This window comes from Triticum aestivum, chromosome 2A (assembly GCF_018294505.1).
Source record: "Triticum aestivum cultivar Chinese Spring chromosome 2A, IWGSC CS RefSeq v2.1, whole genome shotgun sequence".
Classification (NCBI taxonomy): Eukaryota; Viridiplantae; Streptophyta; class Magnoliopsida; order Poales; family Poaceae; genus Triticum; species Triticum aestivum.
This window is the reverse complement of record NC_057797.1, coordinates 75,399,412-75,420,305: the sequence shown is the minus strand read 5'-3', so window position 1 is coordinate 75,420,305 and position 20,894 is coordinate 75,399,412. Positions and strand designations below refer to the sequence as shown.

At 45.8% G+C, this 20,894-nt stretch overlaps 3 protein-coding genes across 4 annotated transcripts; all 3 read right to left on the bottom strand.

Moving 5' to 3' along the window:
- Positions 1-6,734: 6,734 nt before the first annotated feature.
- Positions 6,735-9,307, bottom strand: LOC123184794 (uncharacterized). Its single transcript, XM_044596854.1, has 3 exons — positions 8,818-9,307; positions 8,240-8,564; positions 6,735-7,092 (listed from the first exon to the last, which is right to left on the bottom strand). Exons 1-2 carry the CDS (start codon positions 9,184-9,186, stop codon positions 8,241-8,243), a joined length of 693 nt encoding a protein of 230 aa, XP_044452789.1. The 5' UTR covers positions 9,187-9,307; the 3' UTR covers positions 6,735-7,092; position 8,240.
- A 2,955-nt stretch (positions 9,308-12,262) lies between these two features.
- LOC123184795 (uncharacterized) lies at positions 12,263-14,991 on the bottom strand. 2 transcript variants are annotated; one of them, XM_044596855.1, is made up of 3 exons: positions 14,512-14,991; positions 14,052-14,355; positions 12,263-12,700 (listed from the first exon to the last, which is right to left on the bottom strand). In XM_044596855.1, the coding sequence occupies exons 1-2, from the start codon at positions 14,887-14,889 to the stop codon at positions 14,053-14,055; spliced, it is 681 nt and encodes a 226-aa protein (XP_044452790.1). In that variant the 5' UTR covers positions 14,890-14,991; the 3' UTR covers positions 12,263-12,700; position 14,052. The 2 variants fall into 2 exon arrangements, with proteins under 2 accessions (XP_044452790.1, XP_044452791.1); XM_044596856.1 differs by having other exon boundaries at positions 12,263-12,677.
- A 2,466-nt stretch (positions 14,992-17,457) lies between these two features.
- Positions 17,458-20,338, bottom strand: LOC123184793 (uncharacterized). The gene is made up of 3 exons (XM_044596853.1): positions 19,829-20,338; positions 19,232-19,538; positions 17,458-17,940 (listed from the first exon to the last, which is right to left on the bottom strand). The coding sequence occupies exons 1-2, from the start codon at positions 20,255-20,257 to the stop codon at positions 19,266-19,268; spliced, it is 702 nt and encodes a 233-aa protein (XP_044452788.1). The 5' UTR covers positions 20,258-20,338; the 3' UTR covers positions 17,458-17,940; positions 19,232-19,265.
- Positions 20,339-20,894: the final 556 nt, after the last annotated feature.

The following is a 20,894-nucleotide window of genomic DNA, read 5'->3' as shown; positions in this document are numbered from 1 at the left end:
AATCCTTGATAATATTGTAGCGGTGCTTAGGCGAAGCCCTGCGACGGTAGTACATGAAGATCGTCACCACGCCGTCGTGCTGACGGAACTCTTCCCCGACACTTTGCTGGATTGGAGTCCGGGGATCGTCATCGAGCTGAACGTGTGCTAGAACTCGGAGGTGCCGTAGTTTCGGTGCTTGATCAGTCGGCCGTGAAGACGTACGACTACATCAACCGCGTTGTGCTAACGCTTCTGCTGTCGGTCTACAAGGGTACGTAGATCACACTCTCCCCTCTCGTTGCGATACATCACCATGATCTTGCGTGTGCGTAGGAAATTTTTGAAATTACTACGTTCCCCAACAGCTGTGCCACCCGACGCCGCTGCCCCCTCCTCCCAGCAGCCCCCCTCCACAGTCGCCGCACCCCTTGTTGCTGTTGTCCTCCAACTCCTCTCCCCACAAAAAAAAACCTAGCCGCGCCGCCATGTCTTCCCCGGGCTCCTCCACAACCCGCTCATCGAACCCCTTCGCCCGCCCCGAGCCCTCCGCCGCCGCCATCCGTGACCTCAACATCGAGGCCCGGGTCCCTATCCGCCTCGACAGCTCCAGCACGTCATACTACGCTGGGAAGACCTACTTCAACCTCATCTCCTGTGATACCTCACTGAGCATATCGATGGTTCCGTGGATAGCAGGTACGTACATGCGTGGCGATCCGGAGTGGTCCACCATTGAGGTCACGATCATCTGATGGTTCTACCAGACGGTCTCGAAGGACATCTTCCACACGGTTGTCGCCGAGGATGACGACGCCTGTGCCATGTGGGCCAAGATCAAAGTGCTCTTCACCGACAACAAACTTCAGCGCCTTGTTTTCTTGCAGCAGGAGTTCTTTGGCTGTCACCAGGACAACTCCACCATCGACGAGTACTGCATGAGGCTCAAGATGCTCGCCGATGAGCTTCACGACATCGGTGCCAAGGTCTCTGACGACCTCATGCCAAGCACCCTCACCGCCGGCCTTAACGAGGACTTCGGCAACGCGACGTCCAACCTCACCCTGCTGCCGCAGCCCACTTTCCAGTGCGTCGTCGCGTACCTCAAACTTGAGGAGCGTCGGATGATGAAGCTGATGAAGCAGCGGGTCTAGCACACGCCCTTGCCGCCGGCACCACTGGCGGTGGCCCTGCTCCTCCGGTCGCGCCCCGTCCGCCCACGCCCGCCGGCTACTTCCCGCTGCCGCCCGCGCCTCCCCAGCAGCCGCAAGGTGGCGGGGGCCGGCGCAACCGACGGGGCGGCGGGGGCCGCCACCAGCAACAGGCGCAGGGTGCGGGGGGGGGGGGGGGGGCTACCATTTTTTTAGTGGGAGCGCTGAGTCGTTTCTAGCGGAGCCGCACGGTAGCAGGTGAAACTATGTCATGGATCCGTAAAAAGAATGTCATGGTGCACTCGGTGGAGTGCAGCGTTTTGGTGACCGGGCTCTATGGAGCCCGCAATTTTTAAAGAATTCAAAATTCAAATTTTCTGATTTCAAAAAAATCTGAAAAAAAATATGCAAGGATGAAATGTATATGTGCGTAAAAATTCAGGATGAAATACCTTGAAATGCGACCCTACAAAAAAAGTAAATTCATGGATTTTGAGGATGAATAGTATCATGTGATGAACAGCCTCAAATTTGTTTTTTTTGCATATCCCTCATTTCAACGTATTTCATACTGAAAATTTACACACATGTAAATTATGCCTCTATGTATATCTGTATTTTTTTCAAAACTTTTCGAAACGTAAAAATATGAATTTTGATAAAGTTTGAATTTTGCAAATGGAGGCCTCCGCAGAGCTCGTCCTCCAAAAGCAATTTTCACACTGTCTGCCACTATGCATCATGAGTAAAAATAATGTTTCGATCTTGTGGTTGTTTGTTTTGCAATACGTGATCTGATTGCAGGCCAACTAGCTAGTGCAATATATAGCGTTACAAGATGCGGCCACCTCGTCCATATCTAGTCCTATAATTGTGCTACAAGAAAGGAAGATTAGGACGTGGCCGACAAGATTAGAATTGATACACATAATCACAAAAGGACACCCTCGTGCATGGGACATGCACGTGCACGTTCAACAGATCTAATCGGTGGAGCGGCTATAGTGGTGGCCGCTGTGGAAGGAGTTGACGACGAATGCATCTCGACCTCGTGTGTATGGCACTCGAGTTTGGGTACGTGTGGAGCCGTCTTATACCCTTATTCGTTCCTTTAATGATACCCATACAAATCAACGGTACAATATTTTCATACCCATCGCTCGCCAAGGTAAATGGGTACCCGCGGATAAAATACCCATGTTTGCAAAGAATCAAATTGAGCAGCACCATAAAAACAACATATAATCATAATTTACACACAACAACAAACCATAAAAGGAGCATATACTTATAAACAAGCGCACTCATAAATAACAACACATTCTAATAAACAACGTCATTTTCTTATACACAATAACATATCAAAATAACACCACATTAATAAGCATCAACACATAATCATACATTTTAAGTTCACAAACTCATGGCGAAGTGTAGGGGTAACTTCGTCATACTTGTACGATTTTATATGGGTACATAGGTATACAGGTATGAGTTATACGATTTCATACATGTACCCGCTCTACCCTATGAGTTTGGGAATTCTCTATTTATATACCCATGGATAACTTTCTGTGTCATACCCTTACCCTATAGAATTTTTACCCACCGGGAACATGGGTAATAGGTACCCATTGCCATCCAGTGTGTCTCGGCGTACCTCCTTTTCGGTGTGTTCTCTCCCCCTTAAATATATTCAACCCTACGGGTGTCGTCATGCACCAGAGAATGGCCGGGGTCCCTTCACGAAAGTTTCTACCCTTGATTTCGGGAAGCAGCCCAATTATGCATGGTATGACCGGGCGTGGTCGTACTGGCGTTCGGCCCCTCTCTAGAACGGCCATTGGTGTCCTGTTGATATGAAAATGCTCTATTTATTTGCTTTTATCCCCTTTGCACATTGGATTTGCGACAAATTGACAAAACAAATGGATTTTAAAATCTTACAATTAATTAGTTTAATCTTACAACTTGGAGGAAAACCTTAAGAATAACAAGATTAAGAGCAACTCCAACAGCTCTCCTCTCCGTAAAAACACTGCCTTTTATGGGAAGTTGGGGCAAAGAAAAAACTCTTCAACGGTTCCGTAAACCATCCATAACTTTAGAGGGTCATGTAAACTAGGATCTTTCTTCCCTCAGATTTACGGAAAGATTATATAATTATGGCAGGTAAGAAACTGTCTGAAATTTCAACATGCAGCCCACCGGAACCTCACTGAAACGTCGCCGCTATCACGCCGGAACACTGTCGCACCGCCACGCCGGAACGTCGTCACACCGTTACCGACGTGCCGCCGCCCACACCACCACCTGTCGCCTCCCGCACCACCACCTGTCGCCGCCTTGCGCCACGCCTGCGCCAGCATCGCCATCCTTTTTCACGCCATCTCGTGCCGCTCCTCGCCGGCGGCCATCACGCGTGTCACTGACCGGCGGGTGCTGGGCTATTATTTATTTTGGTTTTAAAAATAAAAAAACTGATTTAGAAGTCTGGAAATAGTCTATTTTATGGTTGCCAAGAAAACAATAATAAATGGGTTTTTTTTGCGGGTGACGATACTACAAACTAGGATGTCAAATAAACTAAGGCCTCCTTTGGTTTGGAGGAATCTTGTAGGATTTCTAAAGGATAGGATTTTTGTAGGAAAAATTTCTATGGAGCTCTTTGGTTTGTAGGAATGGATTCCTATTCCTATATAGGATAGGAATCAATCCTTCACATTTCAAAGGGAAAAAAACATTAGCCTAGACTCAATGAAAAAAAATCCTATCCTATGAATCAAGTGACATCTCTTTTCCTATAGGAAGTGAGATGCATGCCACCTCACTTCCTATGATTTTCCTATTTCTATGATATTCTTACCCTATGAACCAAAGAAGGCCTAAACTATAACACAGGATAAAAATGGTTTGTAACCGTATGATTGAATAGAGCGAAAGGCGGTGTCTATGCTTCGGCCTCACTAGTACTAGGGGCGACTAAGTGACAGCAACATACTCCCTCCTTCCCAAAATATAGGACGCACATTGACTTTTTTTGTTTTCATCGCACAACTTTGACTGTGATTTTTCACTTACTGTATGCCTATAAAATTATTATAAAGACATATGAAATAAAATTATTTTGCGAGACAAATACGATGATACTGTTGATACATGTTCAATTTTCATGTGTTTCGGTATATATTAATTGTCAAAGTCATGCATCAAATACCGTGCAAAGTGAAGCTCGCCTTATATTTTGGGAATGAGGGAGTACTATATAAATATTACAAACGATATTCCTTACACGATTAAACAATCTCATATGGTTTTTATCCACGGGCTGCCACACTTCGGTGTACTAGACATAACCTCACAACAAATATCACACGAAGGTGTCAATAATACACAACGGACCAAAGGATCACATAACCCATCTATCTACTCCATGTATGTGCAAGTCCTCACAAGATCATATGAGGCTGGTCGTAGTGGGGAGTATCATATACTAGTATCATGCATACGATACTAGTGTATGATACTATGCATCAAAAATGTAGTATCATACACTAGTATCATAGGTGGTCTCATTTATTATCATGCATGACACATAGTAGCGTAATATTTATTACGATAAGGTTTTACTGGAGGACCCATGCGCCTATGTTACTATAATCATCTATCTCTTCTTTAATTGTCTGCCACATAAGCATGTTTACGAGTCCCAAGTGCATGATACCGGTTATGTTACCCCACTATGGCCAGCCTGAAAGGATGTATCCCAACATAGCATTATGTGCAACACGAAGAAAGTAAATACTAGATGATGCCACACAGACTAATATTGCGTACTAGATCATACCTCAAGCTAGAACTGAATCAATCACTCAAACATAGATGAATATAGACACAAGGAGGAATGCTTCATTGACGTCATCAACATGTTCAATCTTGCAAATTACAAGTGCGAGGAAGAAGATGGAGATGACTATCGGCGCACACGGCCTATGGCCGATGCCTGGTGGTGGTGGCGGCGCGTCCTTCTTCCCCTCTTGCGTGGCCTCATGGTGGTGGCGACGGAGAGAGAGGCATCCCTCTAGATGAGAGGGGAGAGCCTTCCGACGGTTGCATTGGCTTGTGGTGGAATATGGATGATCATCCCCAACGGCTAGGGTTGGAGGTCTTTATATAGGAGACCTCGTTGGGTCTCGTGAGTTGATGTATATCTTCCACCTTAATTCAAGGGCCCTAGATGAGCCTAATCTGCTCCCAAAACATCCCTTAAAGGCCAAGAAAGTCACAGGAACAAACGGGGACGAAATCCACGAAGAATCTAGTCTGGAAAGGTAATTTTCGTGCTTGTGTGGACCTGGTACATGACCAGTGGTAGTTTGGTGTACCTTATTAGGCGCAGGGCTCCTCCAGTAAAACGGTCACCATTTCCTCATACAAATTCGGAATTTGACGTTCTTGAGCTCGTTAGAATCGTACGAACAATGTCGATGCACCTATGGTATTATATCCAGATTTGGAGCACTTTGGAAAAATGTTATGTTTTACCTTCTGAAATGCGTAAGCTTGTGCCTGGAACTTCTCTGGTTTGTCCTCCAACTTGTTTTTTTATGTGCCAAGTCCATGAACATGCCAATACACCTACAAAGACCATATAACAAATAAAACTAAAAAAATAAATAAAAACTAAAAGATTTGCAACGAACTTCGTATAACAAGTAAACATCGGAAACTATGCAATGAGAAGATGAATAAGTGCTAGATGGATATGATGAGGGGTTTTGGCACTAAAATATAGTCTAAAAAGTATGCACAACATCCACTCATCAGACATCATTAAGCAATTGGTGTAGCCCTAGGCATGTTGCTTGTGTGGTACACTGGGTGCCACACATGGGCCTAGGCCTCGTTAGCCGAACACACCAAGTGCTAGCTGGTTCAAAACCATTCCGCCACCATCAGCTCATGCCACGGCTATACCTTGTCGTATCGAGAGATCCTTCGGAATTACCTCTGCTGTGAGATTAGTGGGTCGGCCCAGTATTGCAGCTGACAAGAGCTGTTTTGAGAAACTTCTATGGACCCCTCAGTCCGGTTTTAGAAGCTTAAGTGCATCTTTTTTGTGTTTTTCTTATCGGTTTTTTCATTATTATTTTTAAATAGGTGGTGTACATTTTTCTTACATACGCGAAATATTTTTGGATACACGTTGAACATTTCTTAAATTTATGACGAACAATTTCGAAATAAATTTATTTCAAAAGGAAATAAAATTTAAATATTTTCAAATACACATTGAATTCGTTTTTGAATGTTATGAAACATTTTTTCTAAACTACATGACTTTTTTTACAAATTAAACAAAAAATTGCCCTCAAAATAAATAAATAAGTAAATGCCATGAACATATTCTTGGAACGCGTGAACATTTTTTATATGTCACAAAAAAGTTAGTGGTACGAAATATTTTTTTAAAACTACATGAAGTTTTTTTAACATTGTAATTTTTCATAAATGTGATGAAAATATTTCTGGAACACGTGATTTTTTTTTGAAATTTCATGATCAATTTTACAAATGCATCAACATATTTAAATGTTACGAATCTGTTTTTGAATGCTCTCAACATTTTATAAAAGTTGTGTGAACAAATTTTTGTATTATGTATATTTATAAATATAAATTAAAATTTAAAAAATAAAAGGAAAAACAAACTAACTATAACTAACAAATGCCGGCCCAGTAACTCGTCGCTTCGGGCAAGGGGACGGACGCTCGCGCTCGGTGCGAGCGAGAGAGAGCCCCTCCCGTCAGCTCGGGGTACAGCCATGGCGTCCCTCTCCTGGCGGTGAAGGTGATCCGCGGCACTGGAGAGCCGCAACCCCGAAACTCTTCACCGATCTCAACGGCGGAGCACATGGCAGTACGCTTCGCTTCCCCGGCCACCTTCTCTTCTTAGCTTCGTCTGCCAATAACACAACCCAAAATTTGATCAGATTACCACATATAAGAACATTGTCATATCAACATTTCCAACAGTACAGTTTCAAGTAGTATAAGTCCAAAGGCAATGCCACTCATTTTCCAGCAATGAAGTAACTTCTATCTTGTGAGATATTACAGAATTTGAATCTTTCTCGTCCTTTCAATTCGTAGTGCTAACAAACACACAACTGATGATATGAACTTGCAAGGCCAGAAATTAACTTTTCTGAAAGGCACGTCTGCCAAAATGTAGTGCCATAGCACCACCTTAGAGTACTAGTCTACTAGATGTGCGTCCATTTACTGTCATGTTATTTATTTACATAATCAAACAGTTTACTTTTTTTTTACTACAGCATAAAAGCATTAAACTGTGACACAGAACAGTGGACAAAGCCACAATGGCAATACTACCAAAATGTATTGGGCATAACGCCACATAAAAGTTGATAATTGTTAAAAGAACTAGAGGTGTGCCACTTTACCGTCATGTTATTTATTTACATGATCAAACAGTTTACTTCTTTTTACCAGTCACGAAACATGGCAGTCACAATTGCCAAATGCAGCTAAGAAGAGTAGACTCGTAAGCCATAGCCAAAACTTGAAAACGTTGGGTCCTCCCATTGGTTTCAATGGGGAAATTACCAATGACAGGACTTCTCAAACAATGTTACAATCTCACTCGCTGCAAAGATACAACGGTCGCAGGGGACCATGGAGCGTAAACAGTTAATATTCTTTTTTTTTCTAATACACAGAATCGATCATTTTTATGATCTTCACTTCATAAGAAAGGCATATATTAGAAATGTACAACTGCATTAGTTGGCACCTTGCACAATTTAAGATCGATGTCAATCCCAATTTCATCATGAATGCTAATATGCAATGACCAGGGGAAATAGCAAAATCATCATTGGTTATATATAGAACAATGCTCCATCTTAACAAATATCAACACCAGTAGTCACTAAGATAAGATAAATGATGGCGAACTAACAACACTGACTGTTTCCATGATATTAAGAGGCTACACAAAATATGCAGATTATAATGGAGAAAGATCATATGACACACAGATACAGGGGGGCAAAGCAAAGGGGGAGGTAAATATATATATATACCTCAACAGAACTGCGATGGTGCTTTCCTGTTTGCCTGGTACTCCCTCCAGAGACTAAGAACGAGAGCTGGCATCATAACAAAGCAAGCTGTCGCGTGCGAACCAAATATCCCCACATCCATGATCACCGAACCCACCATTTCTCCCTGAGACATCGATCCCTCCACATGTGGCGACATCATTGCTACCAGAAAACCAGCGACCGCTAGCAGGATGAAGGCCACATATGCAACAAATCCAAGCACAATGGGGCGCAGAAGCCTAAAGAAGCGTGCAACCGACTCCGGCCTCATTGCTCCAAAGGCGCTCTGAGGAGGGCAGCAATTCTAACAAAACCAAACGGATGAACATTAGTATATATGGAATGGTTCGGAAATGGTAGGATGCAAATGAAGTGATGAACACACATGGAAAAACTACTACTACTACTACTACTCGGCATCAGGACGGCCTGAACTACGAAATTAATTAGACCACAATATATATGGCAACTTAATTAGAACATAATGATAACCCTGGCCTATGTAGTGCTGCAATTCGACCGGAATAAAGGTCACAGGGAGTTAATTTGCACGATACCTTCTTGAATCCTGAAGTGGATCCAGATACAACTGCAATCACGTAGGCCACGAACTGCTGCAGGACGGTAAGCGCGAGCAACACAAGAAAGTTGTAGACGCAGACCTTCAGGGCCCCGTACGTGAGCGCCTGGAGGAAGAGGAAAGGAGCGGAGGCCTCGCCCCAGGCGCGGCGCGCCACGACCTTGGCAGCCGAGGCCGCGGAGGCGACCCACGCAGAGGCGAAGCCCAGGCAGGCGAGGGCTCCCGCCGCGACGCAGAGGACGAGCCCGAGCGCCAGCATCAGGGCAAGGGCGAAGCGCACGACGACGGCCCGCGCCGGCGGGGGCGGGGGCGGCGGCGAGGGCAGCACCGCGTCGGCGACGGCCATCGACCGGTACGGGAAACCCTAGCTGCTCCTGGAAGCTTCTCGCCCTGGGAGGAGGCGGAGTGGTTGGGCTGGAGCAGCGAGGGGACGGTGGGTTTGTGGGAAATGGGGATTAGCGAGGAACAGGGGAGGGGGTTTTGCGGCCAGCTGTCCCGCTTCCCTTCCGGGTTCTGTTCTAACCCATTTCCGCTCTGCTAGCGGATGCGGATTCGGGTTCCAACCGGGGTACGCGGAAATGGTGAGTGCCCGACTCGACATGCATAATTACCAAACTTCTTATTCAGTCACCGGGCGAAATGTTTGGATTTAGGACTCTGATAAGTGACACACATGTGACATAAACACATGTCAATTTTGAGTGTCAACTTTAGTTTAAAAGACGCCAGGACCGGATTGCTTCGTGTCACACGGGTGTCATTTGGATGGATTTATTACCGAGTTTTCTTTCGGACAAGATAATAGCAGTTGAGTTTCAGTTATGGTTTTTGAATTTCAAGACTAGTGTCAAAATATTGTGATTGCACAATTAGGTAGATTTTCATGAAGATCTGCTTCAAAAAAAAAGTCAATATTGTCGCTAAGTGGTCTATGAATCTTGATATATTTTTTATTATTATTTATAATGTTCATTGTATTTCCATGATTGGTAATAAATAGATCGTAAGTTTTTTCAGAAAAAAAAGCAACTAAAAGTGCTGATAGATCCTTCCATCTAGAAACCGATTTTGATCAATAACCGGTTTGAGAGGGAAAACAATTCCTATTAGGATAACACGCCAAATAATATATAGATAAAAAATACAGTTGCAGCTCAATGCAATGTACTGAAAAATTTGATGCCATGGACCACATCAATCATGCAGATCTGAGAAGTGCCTTCAGATGTTACCATCGACCGACGAGCAAAGAAAATTAAGTTTTCAACGACCCAGAACAAAGGCAAAACATACACCTCATCCACGACGGACAGCGCACATTGCAATTGACAACAAACTCCAATAATCGAGAATTCGATCCATAAGAGCAACTCCAATGGGGCGACCCATTTCGTTCGTTCGCATCTGTTTGGATCGATGCGAATAAAAATGGCGACCCAACGCGCCGACCCAAACTCAAATTGTGTCTGCCCGGTGTCCGCGCCGACCCATTTCCGGTCCAAAATTGCGCCTGGAATGCGTCGGCCCGGACGCGCCGCGCATCTCCTCGCCGTCCGCCGCGTCCCCACCTGGCAGCCAGCCAACCGCCACGGTCAACATAATTTATGACGACCGCCCACCTTAGGCCCACGCGTCAACGACGGCGGTTGTCCTTTTTTAAGCCGGGCGTGCGGCGGGGCCGTCCTCATCCACTACCACTCGTCCCCCGTCCCCATCTGGCCACCCCTGCCCCCACGCCGGCGACAACCCTAGCCACCGCCAGCATGGGTTTCTTCTCAGCCATCGGTAGCAGCCGCAAGGGCAAAGCCCCCGCCCGCCATTCCCCCTCCCTCCCCGCCCTCCCCGCGCCGGCGAGCGCTCCCCGGCAAAGGCAGCGCATCAACGTGCCGTTGCACCAGGCCGAGTGGCACTGGCACCACCGCGTGCCTCTGCCGTATCCGGACGTGACGCTGCCGCATGACTGGCATTTGGATCCGAAGAGGATCCCAGTGCCGGCGGCGCCGCGAACGGCGAGGGCCCATGCGGAGGAGGTGCGGCGCCGGCGGGCGTTGCTGATGTCGGAGCAGCGCGCCGACCCGCACTTCGCCTGGACTCGCCCAATTGGGGTCGATGGTTCGCCTTCGAGCACAAGAAGGCGAGGCGATGCGGCGTCGACCACAGCCTGCCGCCGCCCGCACTCGTCGTCCACGACGAGGACCAGGAGGCCGAGGCCGCTTACCAGGCGGCTATCAAGGAGAGCGAGGAGGAGGAGCGATGGAGGGAGGCGGCTTTCAAGGCTTCCATGGCGGAGGCCATGGCCCTCTCCGCGGCGGGCGACTGCGTCGTGTCGCTGGTGGCCCCGCCGTCCCCGCCCAAAGCCGAGCCGGAGGAGCCGGACTACCGCGAGCGCTACTCCTGGACCAGAGTAGTGTGCGAGTGGGTCAGCGCTCCGCCGATCTGGCTCGGGGCGACGGAGAAGCAAGAGGCGGCCTACCTCGACCACTGGCGCCGCGTTCGGCTGGCCGAGGAGCGCCGGGAGGGCGAGCGCCTACAGATGCTCGAGCGCGAGGCTGAAGAGGAGGCGCGCCAGGCCCAAGCAGCGGCGGCAAAGCCTGACATCACCGCCGTCTGGAACACGGCGTTCCCCTAGGCCGGCCCTGCGCCGACGTTGATCGACCTCACCGGTCCCGACGCAGACGTCACCGCCGATAAGGACGCCTAGGGCAACGCGTCATCTAGTTTTTAGTGTTTTAATTAATGTAATGTGGACTTTCGCCGGCCTTTGTGGCCGACTTTTATGTTTAATTAAATGCATGTATTTATTTTTAAACTGCTCGCAATACTTTTTTTTGACACGTCGATGAAATGGGTCGGGCCAGCGTTGGGCGCTCGCGCCGACCTAAACACAGCGCCGAACGTTTGTGTCCGCCGGGCCGACCCAAACGGACAAAAGCGCCGTCCGTTTGAGTCGGCCCGTTGGAGTTGCTCTAATGAAATGTAAATTCAGTTGACTGAAAATTTAGTAAGATTGAAAGAAAAAGGGCACACATCTTTTTTCACGGTTAACAAATCTTGTAAACAGAAAATGGATAAAAATGTCTAATCTATTTTTCAACCGTTGCTTTTTAGTGTAATTCTTTCTTACATTGGGAGATTTCACGCAAAGAATCTGTCTTCACTTAACAGAAAACCAAACTGAATAAAAGTTAAATGAAGGCTTCTTCAGGTTATCCATGCATTTCAGTTGTCAAATTCGGGATAGCAAGTTGATGAACAAACCGGTCTAGCGCGCCCTCTTAAATGGTCTAGTAACATAGATATTCAATGCAAATTTAATTACCAAATATCCGACACTGATTGCGAATATGCATCTCTGGTCGTACCACTTGCAGAACGTGACTGCCATGCACACAACATAAGAATGCAAACCGATGGCAGTCCTACCAATTCATCACCAGATTAATGTCTCATCGGAGAATTTTCTTCCAACAGGGTAGCATTACAAAGAGAGCATGAACAAATTCTACTATCATATACACCGATGCTCTAGTGTAAACTTGTAAGCGAGGAGCGTGGAGGAGTATCGAATATCATGACCGGACCCATAATGACCCAACAAACTTCATGGCTATTGACGATAGGATATAGTGATAGCAGAAAGAAGCAAGTCTACAAAAGTTTTCAGGGCTAATGACGAGTAGGATCTACTAATAGTACAACGGTAAAAAGAAGCAAGTCTGCAGAAACTTTCTTTTTCCTTGAAAACTTGCATGCGTTGGGATCACTCACAACCATCAGCAGAATGGGTACTGTAGCTCCTTGCAAAATTGTCGGGACACCTTCACTTCTTAGCTTCGTCTGCCAATAACCCAATCGAAGACCTGATCAGATTACCACATTAAAGAACATTGCCATATCAACAATAAGGATTCAATAATATAGTTTCAAGTACTGTAAGTCAAAAGGCAATGTCACTCGTTGTTTAGCATGAAGTAACTTCTATCTTGTGAGATATTATAGAACTTGAATGTTTCTTGTCCTCTCAATTGGTAGTGCAAACAGATATACGACTGATAATATGAACTTGAAACACCAGAAATTAACTCTTCTCAAAGGCACAGCTACCAAAATGAAGCGGCATAGCACCACCTTAAAGTACAAGATGTGCATCCATTCTCAAAGGCACAGTTTACTTCTTTTAATTGACGTATAAAGGCATTAAACCGAGTCATAGAACAGAATGCATCACTGGTGTTGTCCCTGATTAGAGAAGATGTTGAGGCCTTAAGGGCTACCCGGAGAGATAGATAGAGTTGTGTCAGTGTTTTGGCTGAGTGAGGGTACTTTCTTTCCCTACTGCAATTCTTTCTCTGTAAGATTTTTAGCTGATGTACATTACTTCCTCCTAACTGTCATTGTTAGCTGATGAAAAAGCAGTCCAGCTAGTTCTGGTCAAAAAGAACAAGGGACAAACGCACAATGGCACTTCTACCAAAATGTGGTGGCATAGCGTCACATAAAAGTTTACCACTGTTAAAGGAGAAGAGGTGTGATATTTTACTGTCATGTTATTTCCATATGATCAAACAGTATACTTCTTTTTACCAGTCACGGAACATGGCACAAAGTCACAATTGCCAAATGCAACTAATTAGACTAGACTCATATGCAATAGCAAAAACTTGAAAACTTTGGGTCTTTCCATTTGTTTCAACGGAGAAATTATCAATGGTAAGAGCTCTAGAAGGTGGTTGCAAACAGTATGGAAGCAAGACATTGCAATAATCTCACTCGCTGCAAAGATACAATGATCACAGGGAACGATGGAGCGTAAGCAGTTAATATATTTTTTCCTAATGTGTGGAATTGCTCATTTTTATTAATCACTTCATAACAGAAGCATACAGTAGAACTGCATCAGTTGGCTACTCGCACAATTTAAGATCGATGCCAGCCCCAATATTATCATGAATGTTAATATGCAATGACTAGAGGAAATAGCAAACTCCTCGTTGGTTTTATACACAACAACACCCCCCATCTTAACAAATATCAACACCAGTAGGCAGTAAACTAAGATAAATGATTCCATAGGCAGTAAACTAAGATAAATGGTTCCATAGGCAGTAAACTAAGATAAATGATTCAATGTATCTGTGCTGTGAGCCATATGATCTTTTCAATTGATGCGCATCTTTCAAAGAAGAGAGGAAGAGGTATATGTGTTTATACCTCAACAAAACTGCGATGGTGCTTTCCTGTCCGCCTGGTCCTCCTTCCAGAAACTAAGTGCAAGAGCTGGAACGATAACAGAGCAAGATATCGCGTTCATAGCAAATATCCCCACATCCACGATTACTAATCCAACCATTTCTCCCTGAGATACTGATCCCTGGACATGCGACATCGCTGCTAACAGAAGACCAGCGACCACTAGCAGCATGAAAGGAACATCTGCCATGAATCCAAGCACCGCGGTGCGGGGTAGACTAAACGAGTCTGCAGCTGAGTCCGGCTTGATTGCTCCCACGGCGCGCTAAGGAGGACAACAATTTCAACAAAACCACATGGACGGGCATGAGTATACATGGAAGGATGCAGACGAAGTGATGAACTCAAATGGAAACACTAGCCTACATACTGCTGTAATTCGATCAGGATAAATGTCACAGGGAGTTAATTTGCACGGTACCTCTTTGAATTCGCGGCGGGATCCACGTACAGCTGCAATCACGTAGGCCACGCACATGCGGCACAGCAGCAGGACGCCAAGCGCGAGCAAGACAAGGAAGACGCAGGCCAACACCGTGAAAGCCCCGTACGTGAGCGTCTGGAGGAAGAGGAAGGAGGCGGAGTCCTCGCCCCAGGCGCGCCGCGCCACGACCTTCGCAGCCGAGGCTGCGGAGGTAAACCACACAGCGGCCAAGCCCAGGTAGGGGAGCGCTCCGGCCGCGACGCGGAGGACGCGCCCGAGAGCCAGCATCGGGGCAAGGGCGAAGCGCACGACGACGGTCCGCGCCGGCGGGGGCGGCGGCGGCGGCGAGGGCAGCACCGCGTCGGCGACGGCCATCGATCGGTGCGGGAAACCCTAGCTTCTCGAAGCCTCTCGCCCTGGGAGGAGGCGGAGTGGTTGGGTTGGCGCAGCGAGGGGAGGGGGTTTGTGGGAAATGGGGATTAGCGACGAACACGGGAGGGGGTTTTGCGGCGAGCTGTTCGGCTTTCGGATTGTTTTCTTAACCCGTAATCTAAAGTGGATTTGGGTTCTAACCGGGTGTGCTGAAAGGCTGCGTGTGCCCGGATCGATTCTGCGAGATTGACAATCGTCTCCTCACTGTCAAGGCAACGGGCGAAATATTCAGATATGTTGCGCTCATAAGTTTGAAAAAAAAGAAGAAGTTGGGGTTTATTTTTGTAATTTTGTAATTTCCTGCTAGAAGTTTGATACATATTGACTTTTCTGATATTTTTTTCTCTTTTTCCAGTGCCTTGATCCCTCCTCTCACTCCTAGCCTCTTTCTGTTTCTTCGTTTCGGCCCCTCAACTCTCCCCCCGGCCATCGCTGACGGCGAGCTAGGTGAGGGTCCCTTCTTATAGATTTTTGTAGATCTCTCGTAGTGGTGGTAATAGGATAGTTCCTCCATGCGTCCTTGATGGCTAGATATGGGTGCTTACCGTCGGATTAGAGGATCCAGGGGCAACTCATGGTTGTCCTTGGCATCGCCGCTTTTGTATTTGATGGTGTCTATGCCCTGGTTAGCTCAATTATCCCAGCCTAAATAACCATCCATACATTTTAGAGCCTTTTCGTGGCATTTTCTCTCATTTCGAAGCTTGATATCACGTTGTTGTGAAGCCATCAGTGATGGGAGGTGCCATGTCTTTCTCTGGATCAATCTACTTTCCTCTGTTCTTGTTCTCCTGCGAGTTTATCCACCAACGATTCTGAAGATGTATGAATATCAGATAACCCAATGATCTTGTGCTTCACTTTTGGCGTCCTGGAGACTGAAACAGACTCCTTTGAAATGAAACCAGCACATGTCATTTTCCCCCCATGTTTTGTGGTTTCTTTGCTTGAGTTGGGGATTGTGTCTTATCTTTTCTTTTGCTCGAGCTTTAGGGGAATTTCCGTCAACATCCTACGTATAGAGTCAACCACCCTTCTGATCCTCCTACATTGGAGGCCTACTTTGTGATCTTTGGGTGCAAATCCTCGACATGCATGGAGGCTATTGGTGTTGCTTCACTTCCACAGGGAGGCCACCCCCCGTTCTAGGGCTTCTCCCTCGTCGGTGAATTTAGTGCTACAAGATCTATGGGATTGGTCAGCTTTTTGATCCTCTGTTTCCAAAGGCTAGTAGACAAATATGTTTTCGTACTCTTTCAGATTGCCACTATCATTCCCATCGTTGGTGCTTGGAAGTGTGTCCTGCTCGACGATGGTCGGTGGCAGCGAAGCTTTGAGGTGGAGCAACGTTCGCTCGCTCGATGTGTGGTCCTCTATATATGTGCCCTCTCCCTGCATAGTTGGGTGGCATGTGTAATATGGGGCGTTGTTGCAACTCACCGTAAACACAACGATTCTCAAATTGAAGTTGAATGAGTTCAAATTACATACTAAAAGTAAAAAGTTAGATGAAGGAGCTTGATTGCCCTTAACAAGAAAATATATTTTACAAGTGAGTAATGTCGTTTTAGATAGGGTCGAAGTATTATGCGATGGAGGCTTCTGAGGTTTAACGTTCACTATGCTGGTTTGTGGCGGGACGCCAAGCTCGGGGTCATGTTGTTGGACTCCTTCGATGTCAGACCAAATGGGACCGGCAAGGGTGCTCCCCGGCACCCGGACCCGTCGGCTGGTGTCAAGGTTGTTTGCTTTCGAGGTACTCTAGTTTGTTAGACCAGTATAAATAGTAAGAATTTTCCTTTTGTAAGGCTTATTATTTTGTTAATATGCAAATATAACTATGCCTACATTAAATATGCCATCAAATTTTGGTTCTTAATGTGGAACCAATCACTTGAAGGAGTGAGAGGGTCATGCTATCCTGTCTTCATTGGTTATTATGATTTGAAGGAGCATATTATCTACTCCCTTCGTCCAGAAAAGCTCGTCCCTCAAATGGATGCATCTAGCACTAAGTTAGTGCTAGATACATCCATTTGAAAAATAAGCTTGGGACAAGTTTTTTTGGCGGAGAGAGTAGCACTTAATTAGGTCTTCATTGGTTATTATGGTTTGTATTGTGGGCGTGATAAACAGGTCCCACCGACCAGACTCACCGTTAGATCAAGCAAATTGTCGGATCGATGCTACTGTATGTGTTAAATACCTGCCCCAAACGTGGCGATGGTGGTGTTTTTGCTCCCATCTCCATGTCTAGCGCGCCTTTGTGGTGCACTCTTAATGCATGGTTTCCTTGACTCGCGTCTGTGTAACATACACATATATAGATTCGACGCTAATTTATTTAACAAATATTCAACAATAATACAAATTTGTACCTCTAGTCATACCACTAATCATCATAATGTTAAAAAAAAGGTAATGAAGTTCAGCAGCCACTACAATACAAGCATGCCAGCAGGTAGAGGCAACATACAACGACCACGATGGCAGTAGATAACCACAAGGATATTCAAAATGGCAACACATGCATAACCAACCGGCAGAACATTACTATCGTGCATACAACATGAAAGAACGCAAACCGACGGCAATGAATTCACGAGATTAATGTCTCATGGAAGCATTTTCTTCCAATAGGGTATTACAAAGATCACGAATCAATTCCACCATCATATATACACCAATACTCTAGTGCAAACTTGTAAGCAAGTAGCGCGGAGGAGTACCGAATATCACCACCTGACTCATAATGACCGAAGAAACTTCATGGCTATTGATGATTAGGATCTAGTAATAGCAGAAAGAAGCACGTCTTCAAAAGTTTTCACGGCTATCGACGATTAGGATCTACTAACAGAAAGAAGCAAGTCTGCAAAAACTCTGTTTTTCCACTGAACACTTGTATCTGCTGGGATCACTCACAACCATCAGCTGAATGGGTACTGTAGCTCCTTGCAAAATTCTCCAGACACCTTCTCTTCTTAGCTTCATCTGCCAATAACCCAAACCAGAATTTGATCATATTACCACATATAAGAACATCGTCATATCAACATTAACCATCCAACAGTTTAGTTTCAAGTAGTATAAATCTAAAGGCAATGCCACTCATTTTCCAGCAATGAAGTACTGCCTCTGTAAACTAATATAAGACTTTTTATATCACTAAACTAATACAAGACATTTTAGATCACTATCACTACTTTACTGATATAAAAAGTCATATATTAGTTTACACAGGGGGGTAACTTCTATGTTGTGAGATATTACATAATTCGAATCTTTCTCATCCTTTCAATTGGTAGTGCTAACAAACACACAACTGATGACACGAACTTCCAACACCAGATATTAACTGTTCTCAAAGAGACGTCTATCAAAATGTAGTGGCATACCACCACCTTAAAGTACTAGACGTGCATACATTTACTGTCATGTTATTTATGTACATGATTAAACAGTTTACTTTCTTTTACTAAAGTATAAAAGCACTAAACTGAGTCACAGAACAGCGGACAAAGGCACAATGGCAATTCTACTAAAATGTACTGGGCATAGCGGGTCATTGTTAAAAGGACTAGAGGTGTGTCGTTTTACCGTCATGCTATTTATTTACATGATCAAATAGTTTACTTCTTTTTACCAGAGTCACGAAACATGGCACAAAGTCATAATTGCCAAATGCAGCTAAGAAGAGTAGACTCATACGCCATAGCCAAGACTTGTAAACTTTGGGTCTTCCCATTGGTTTCAATGGGGGAAATTATCACTGACAAGAATTCTCAAAGAAGGTGCTTGCAAGCAGTTTAGAAGCATGCAAACATTGTTATAATCTCACTCGCTGCAATGATACAACAATCACAGGGGACCATGGAGCATAAACAGTTAATATTACTTTTTTCTAATATGTGGAATATCGATCATTTTAATGAATAATGATCATCACTTCGTAACAAAGGCATACAGTAGAAGTGTAGAACTGCAACAATTGGCACCTTGCACAATTTAAGATCGATGTCAATCCCAATTTCATCATGAATGGTAATAGGCAATGACCAGAGGAAATAGCAAAATGATCATTGGTTTTATATGGAACAATGCTCCATCTTAAGAAATATCAACACCAATAGTCACTAAGATAAGATAAATGATGGCAAACTAACAACACTGATTGTTTTCGTGCTATTAAGAGGCTACACAAAATATGCAGATTATAATTGAGAAAGATCATATGGCTCACAGATACAGGGGAGCAAAGCAAAAGGGGGAGGTATATATATACCTCAACAGAGCTGCGATGGTGCGTTCCTGTCCGCCTAGCACTCCCTCCAAACACTGAGAACGAGAGCTGGGATGATAAGAAAGCAAACTGTCGCGTGCATACCAAATATCCCCACATCCTCGATTACAGAACCGACCATTTCCCCCTGAGATATCGATCCCTTCACATGTGGCGACATCATCTCTACCAGAAGACCAGCGACCGCTAGCAGGACGAAGGCCAAATCCACGACAAATCCAAGCACCGCTGGGCGCAGAAGCCTAAAAAAGTGTGCAGTGAATTCTGGCCTGATTGCTCCGAAGGTGCTCTGAGGAGGACAACAATTTCAACAAAACCATACGGATGAACATTAAATATGGAATGGTTCGGAAATGGTAGGTTGCAAACGAAGTGATGAACACAAATGAAAAAAAACTACTACTACTACTCAGCATCAGGACAGCCTGAACTACGAAAATTAATTAGACCACTTAATTAGAACATAATGATAACGGGGAGTATATGTACAGCTGCAGTTCGAACATAAATAACAGGGAGTATATGTACAGCTGCAATTCGACCGGAATAAAGATCACATGAAGTTAATTTGCGCCATACCTTCTTGAATCCCGAAGTGGATCCAGATACAGGTGCAATCACGTAGGTCACGCACTGGGCGCACAGCAGCAGGACGACAAGCGCGAAAAACGCAAGGATGATGCAGACGCAAACCTTGACGGCCCCGTACATGACCGCCTGGAGGAACAGGACTGGCGCGGAGCCCTCGCCCCAGGCGCGGCGCGCGACGACCTCTGCAGCCGTGGCCGCGGCCATGACCCACGCAACCGCGAAGCCCAGGTAGATGAGGGCTAAGGCCGCGACGCGGAGGACGCCGGGGAGGCGCACGCGCGCCGGCACCACGACGACGACCCGCGCCGGCGGGGGCGGCGGTGGCGGCGAGGGCAGCACCGCGACGACGATCTGCTCCGGCGGCGGCGGTGGGGGCGGCGGCAGCGAGGGCAGCACCACGACGACGGCCAGCGCCATCGATCGGTACGAGAAACCCTAGCTGCTCCTGGAAGCTTCTCGCCCTGGGAGGAGGCGGAGTGGTTGGGTTGCGCTTGCGCAGCGAGGGGACGGGGGGTTTGTGGGAAATGGGGATTAGCGAGGAACAGGGGAGGGGGTTTTGCGGCCAGCTGTCCCGCTTCCCTTCCGGGTTCAGCTCTAACCCATTTCTGCTAGTGGATTCGGGTTCTAGCGGGTATGCGAAAATAGTGAGTGCCCGATTCGAGCCACCGGATGAAATGTTAAACTTGGTTGCCGAATTTCTTCCAAGAGAAATAAGAGTTTAACTATGTCGGAATAACTATGGATGCTTTGTTGGGCGTTCATTATCTTCTGGTTCATTCGGGTTGGGTTGTGCGAAGCTTGTGGATGAAATGTAGCGAGGGTTTGTCAATTTAATAGCGATCCCTATTCTTAATGATTGATCAGATATTTGTAATAACTTTAGTCTTTTATTAAGCATTGTGCGCGGGAAACTAACCGTACGGCTCATGAGCTAGCTAGTAGGGCTAGCGGTATTCCTCCGTAGCTTGGTCGTGGATGATGTATCTATTTTTGACATGAAATAAAGGCAGTTATGATGGTGTTCCCTCGGGAAAAAAAAGTGTTGCCTGGTTTG

What these genes read in the sequence shown, in the direction of transcription:
- LOC123184794 (XM_044596854.1), bottom strand. Translation starts at nt 9,186, where the DNA reads ATGGCCGTCGCCGACGCGGTGCTGCCCTCGCCGCCGCCCCCGCCCCCG. An exon ending in CCACTTCAGGATTCAAGAAG is followed by an intron (nt 8,565 to 8,817) that starts GTATCGTGCAAA and finishes TGGTTTTGTTAG; the next exon opens with AATTGCTGCCCTCCTCAGAG.
- LOC123184795 (XM_044596855.1), bottom strand. Translation starts at nt 14,889, where the DNA reads ATGGCCGTCGCCGACGCGGTGCTGCCCTCGCCGCCGCCGCCGCCCCCG. An exon ending in CCCGCCGCGAATTCAAAGAG is followed by an intron (nt 14,356 to 14,511) that starts GTACCGTGCAAA and finishes TGTCCTCCTTAG; the next exon opens with CGCGCCGTGGGAGCAATCAA.
- LOC123184793 (XM_044596853.1), bottom strand. Translation starts at nt 20,257, where the DNA reads ATGGCGCTGGCCGTCGTCGTGGTGCTGCCCTCGCTGCCGCCGCCCCCA. An exon ending in CCACTTCGGGATTCAAGAAG is followed by an intron (nt 19,539 to 19,828) that starts GTATGGCGCAAA and finishes TGTCCTCCTCAG; the next exon opens with AGCACCTTCGGAGCAATCAG.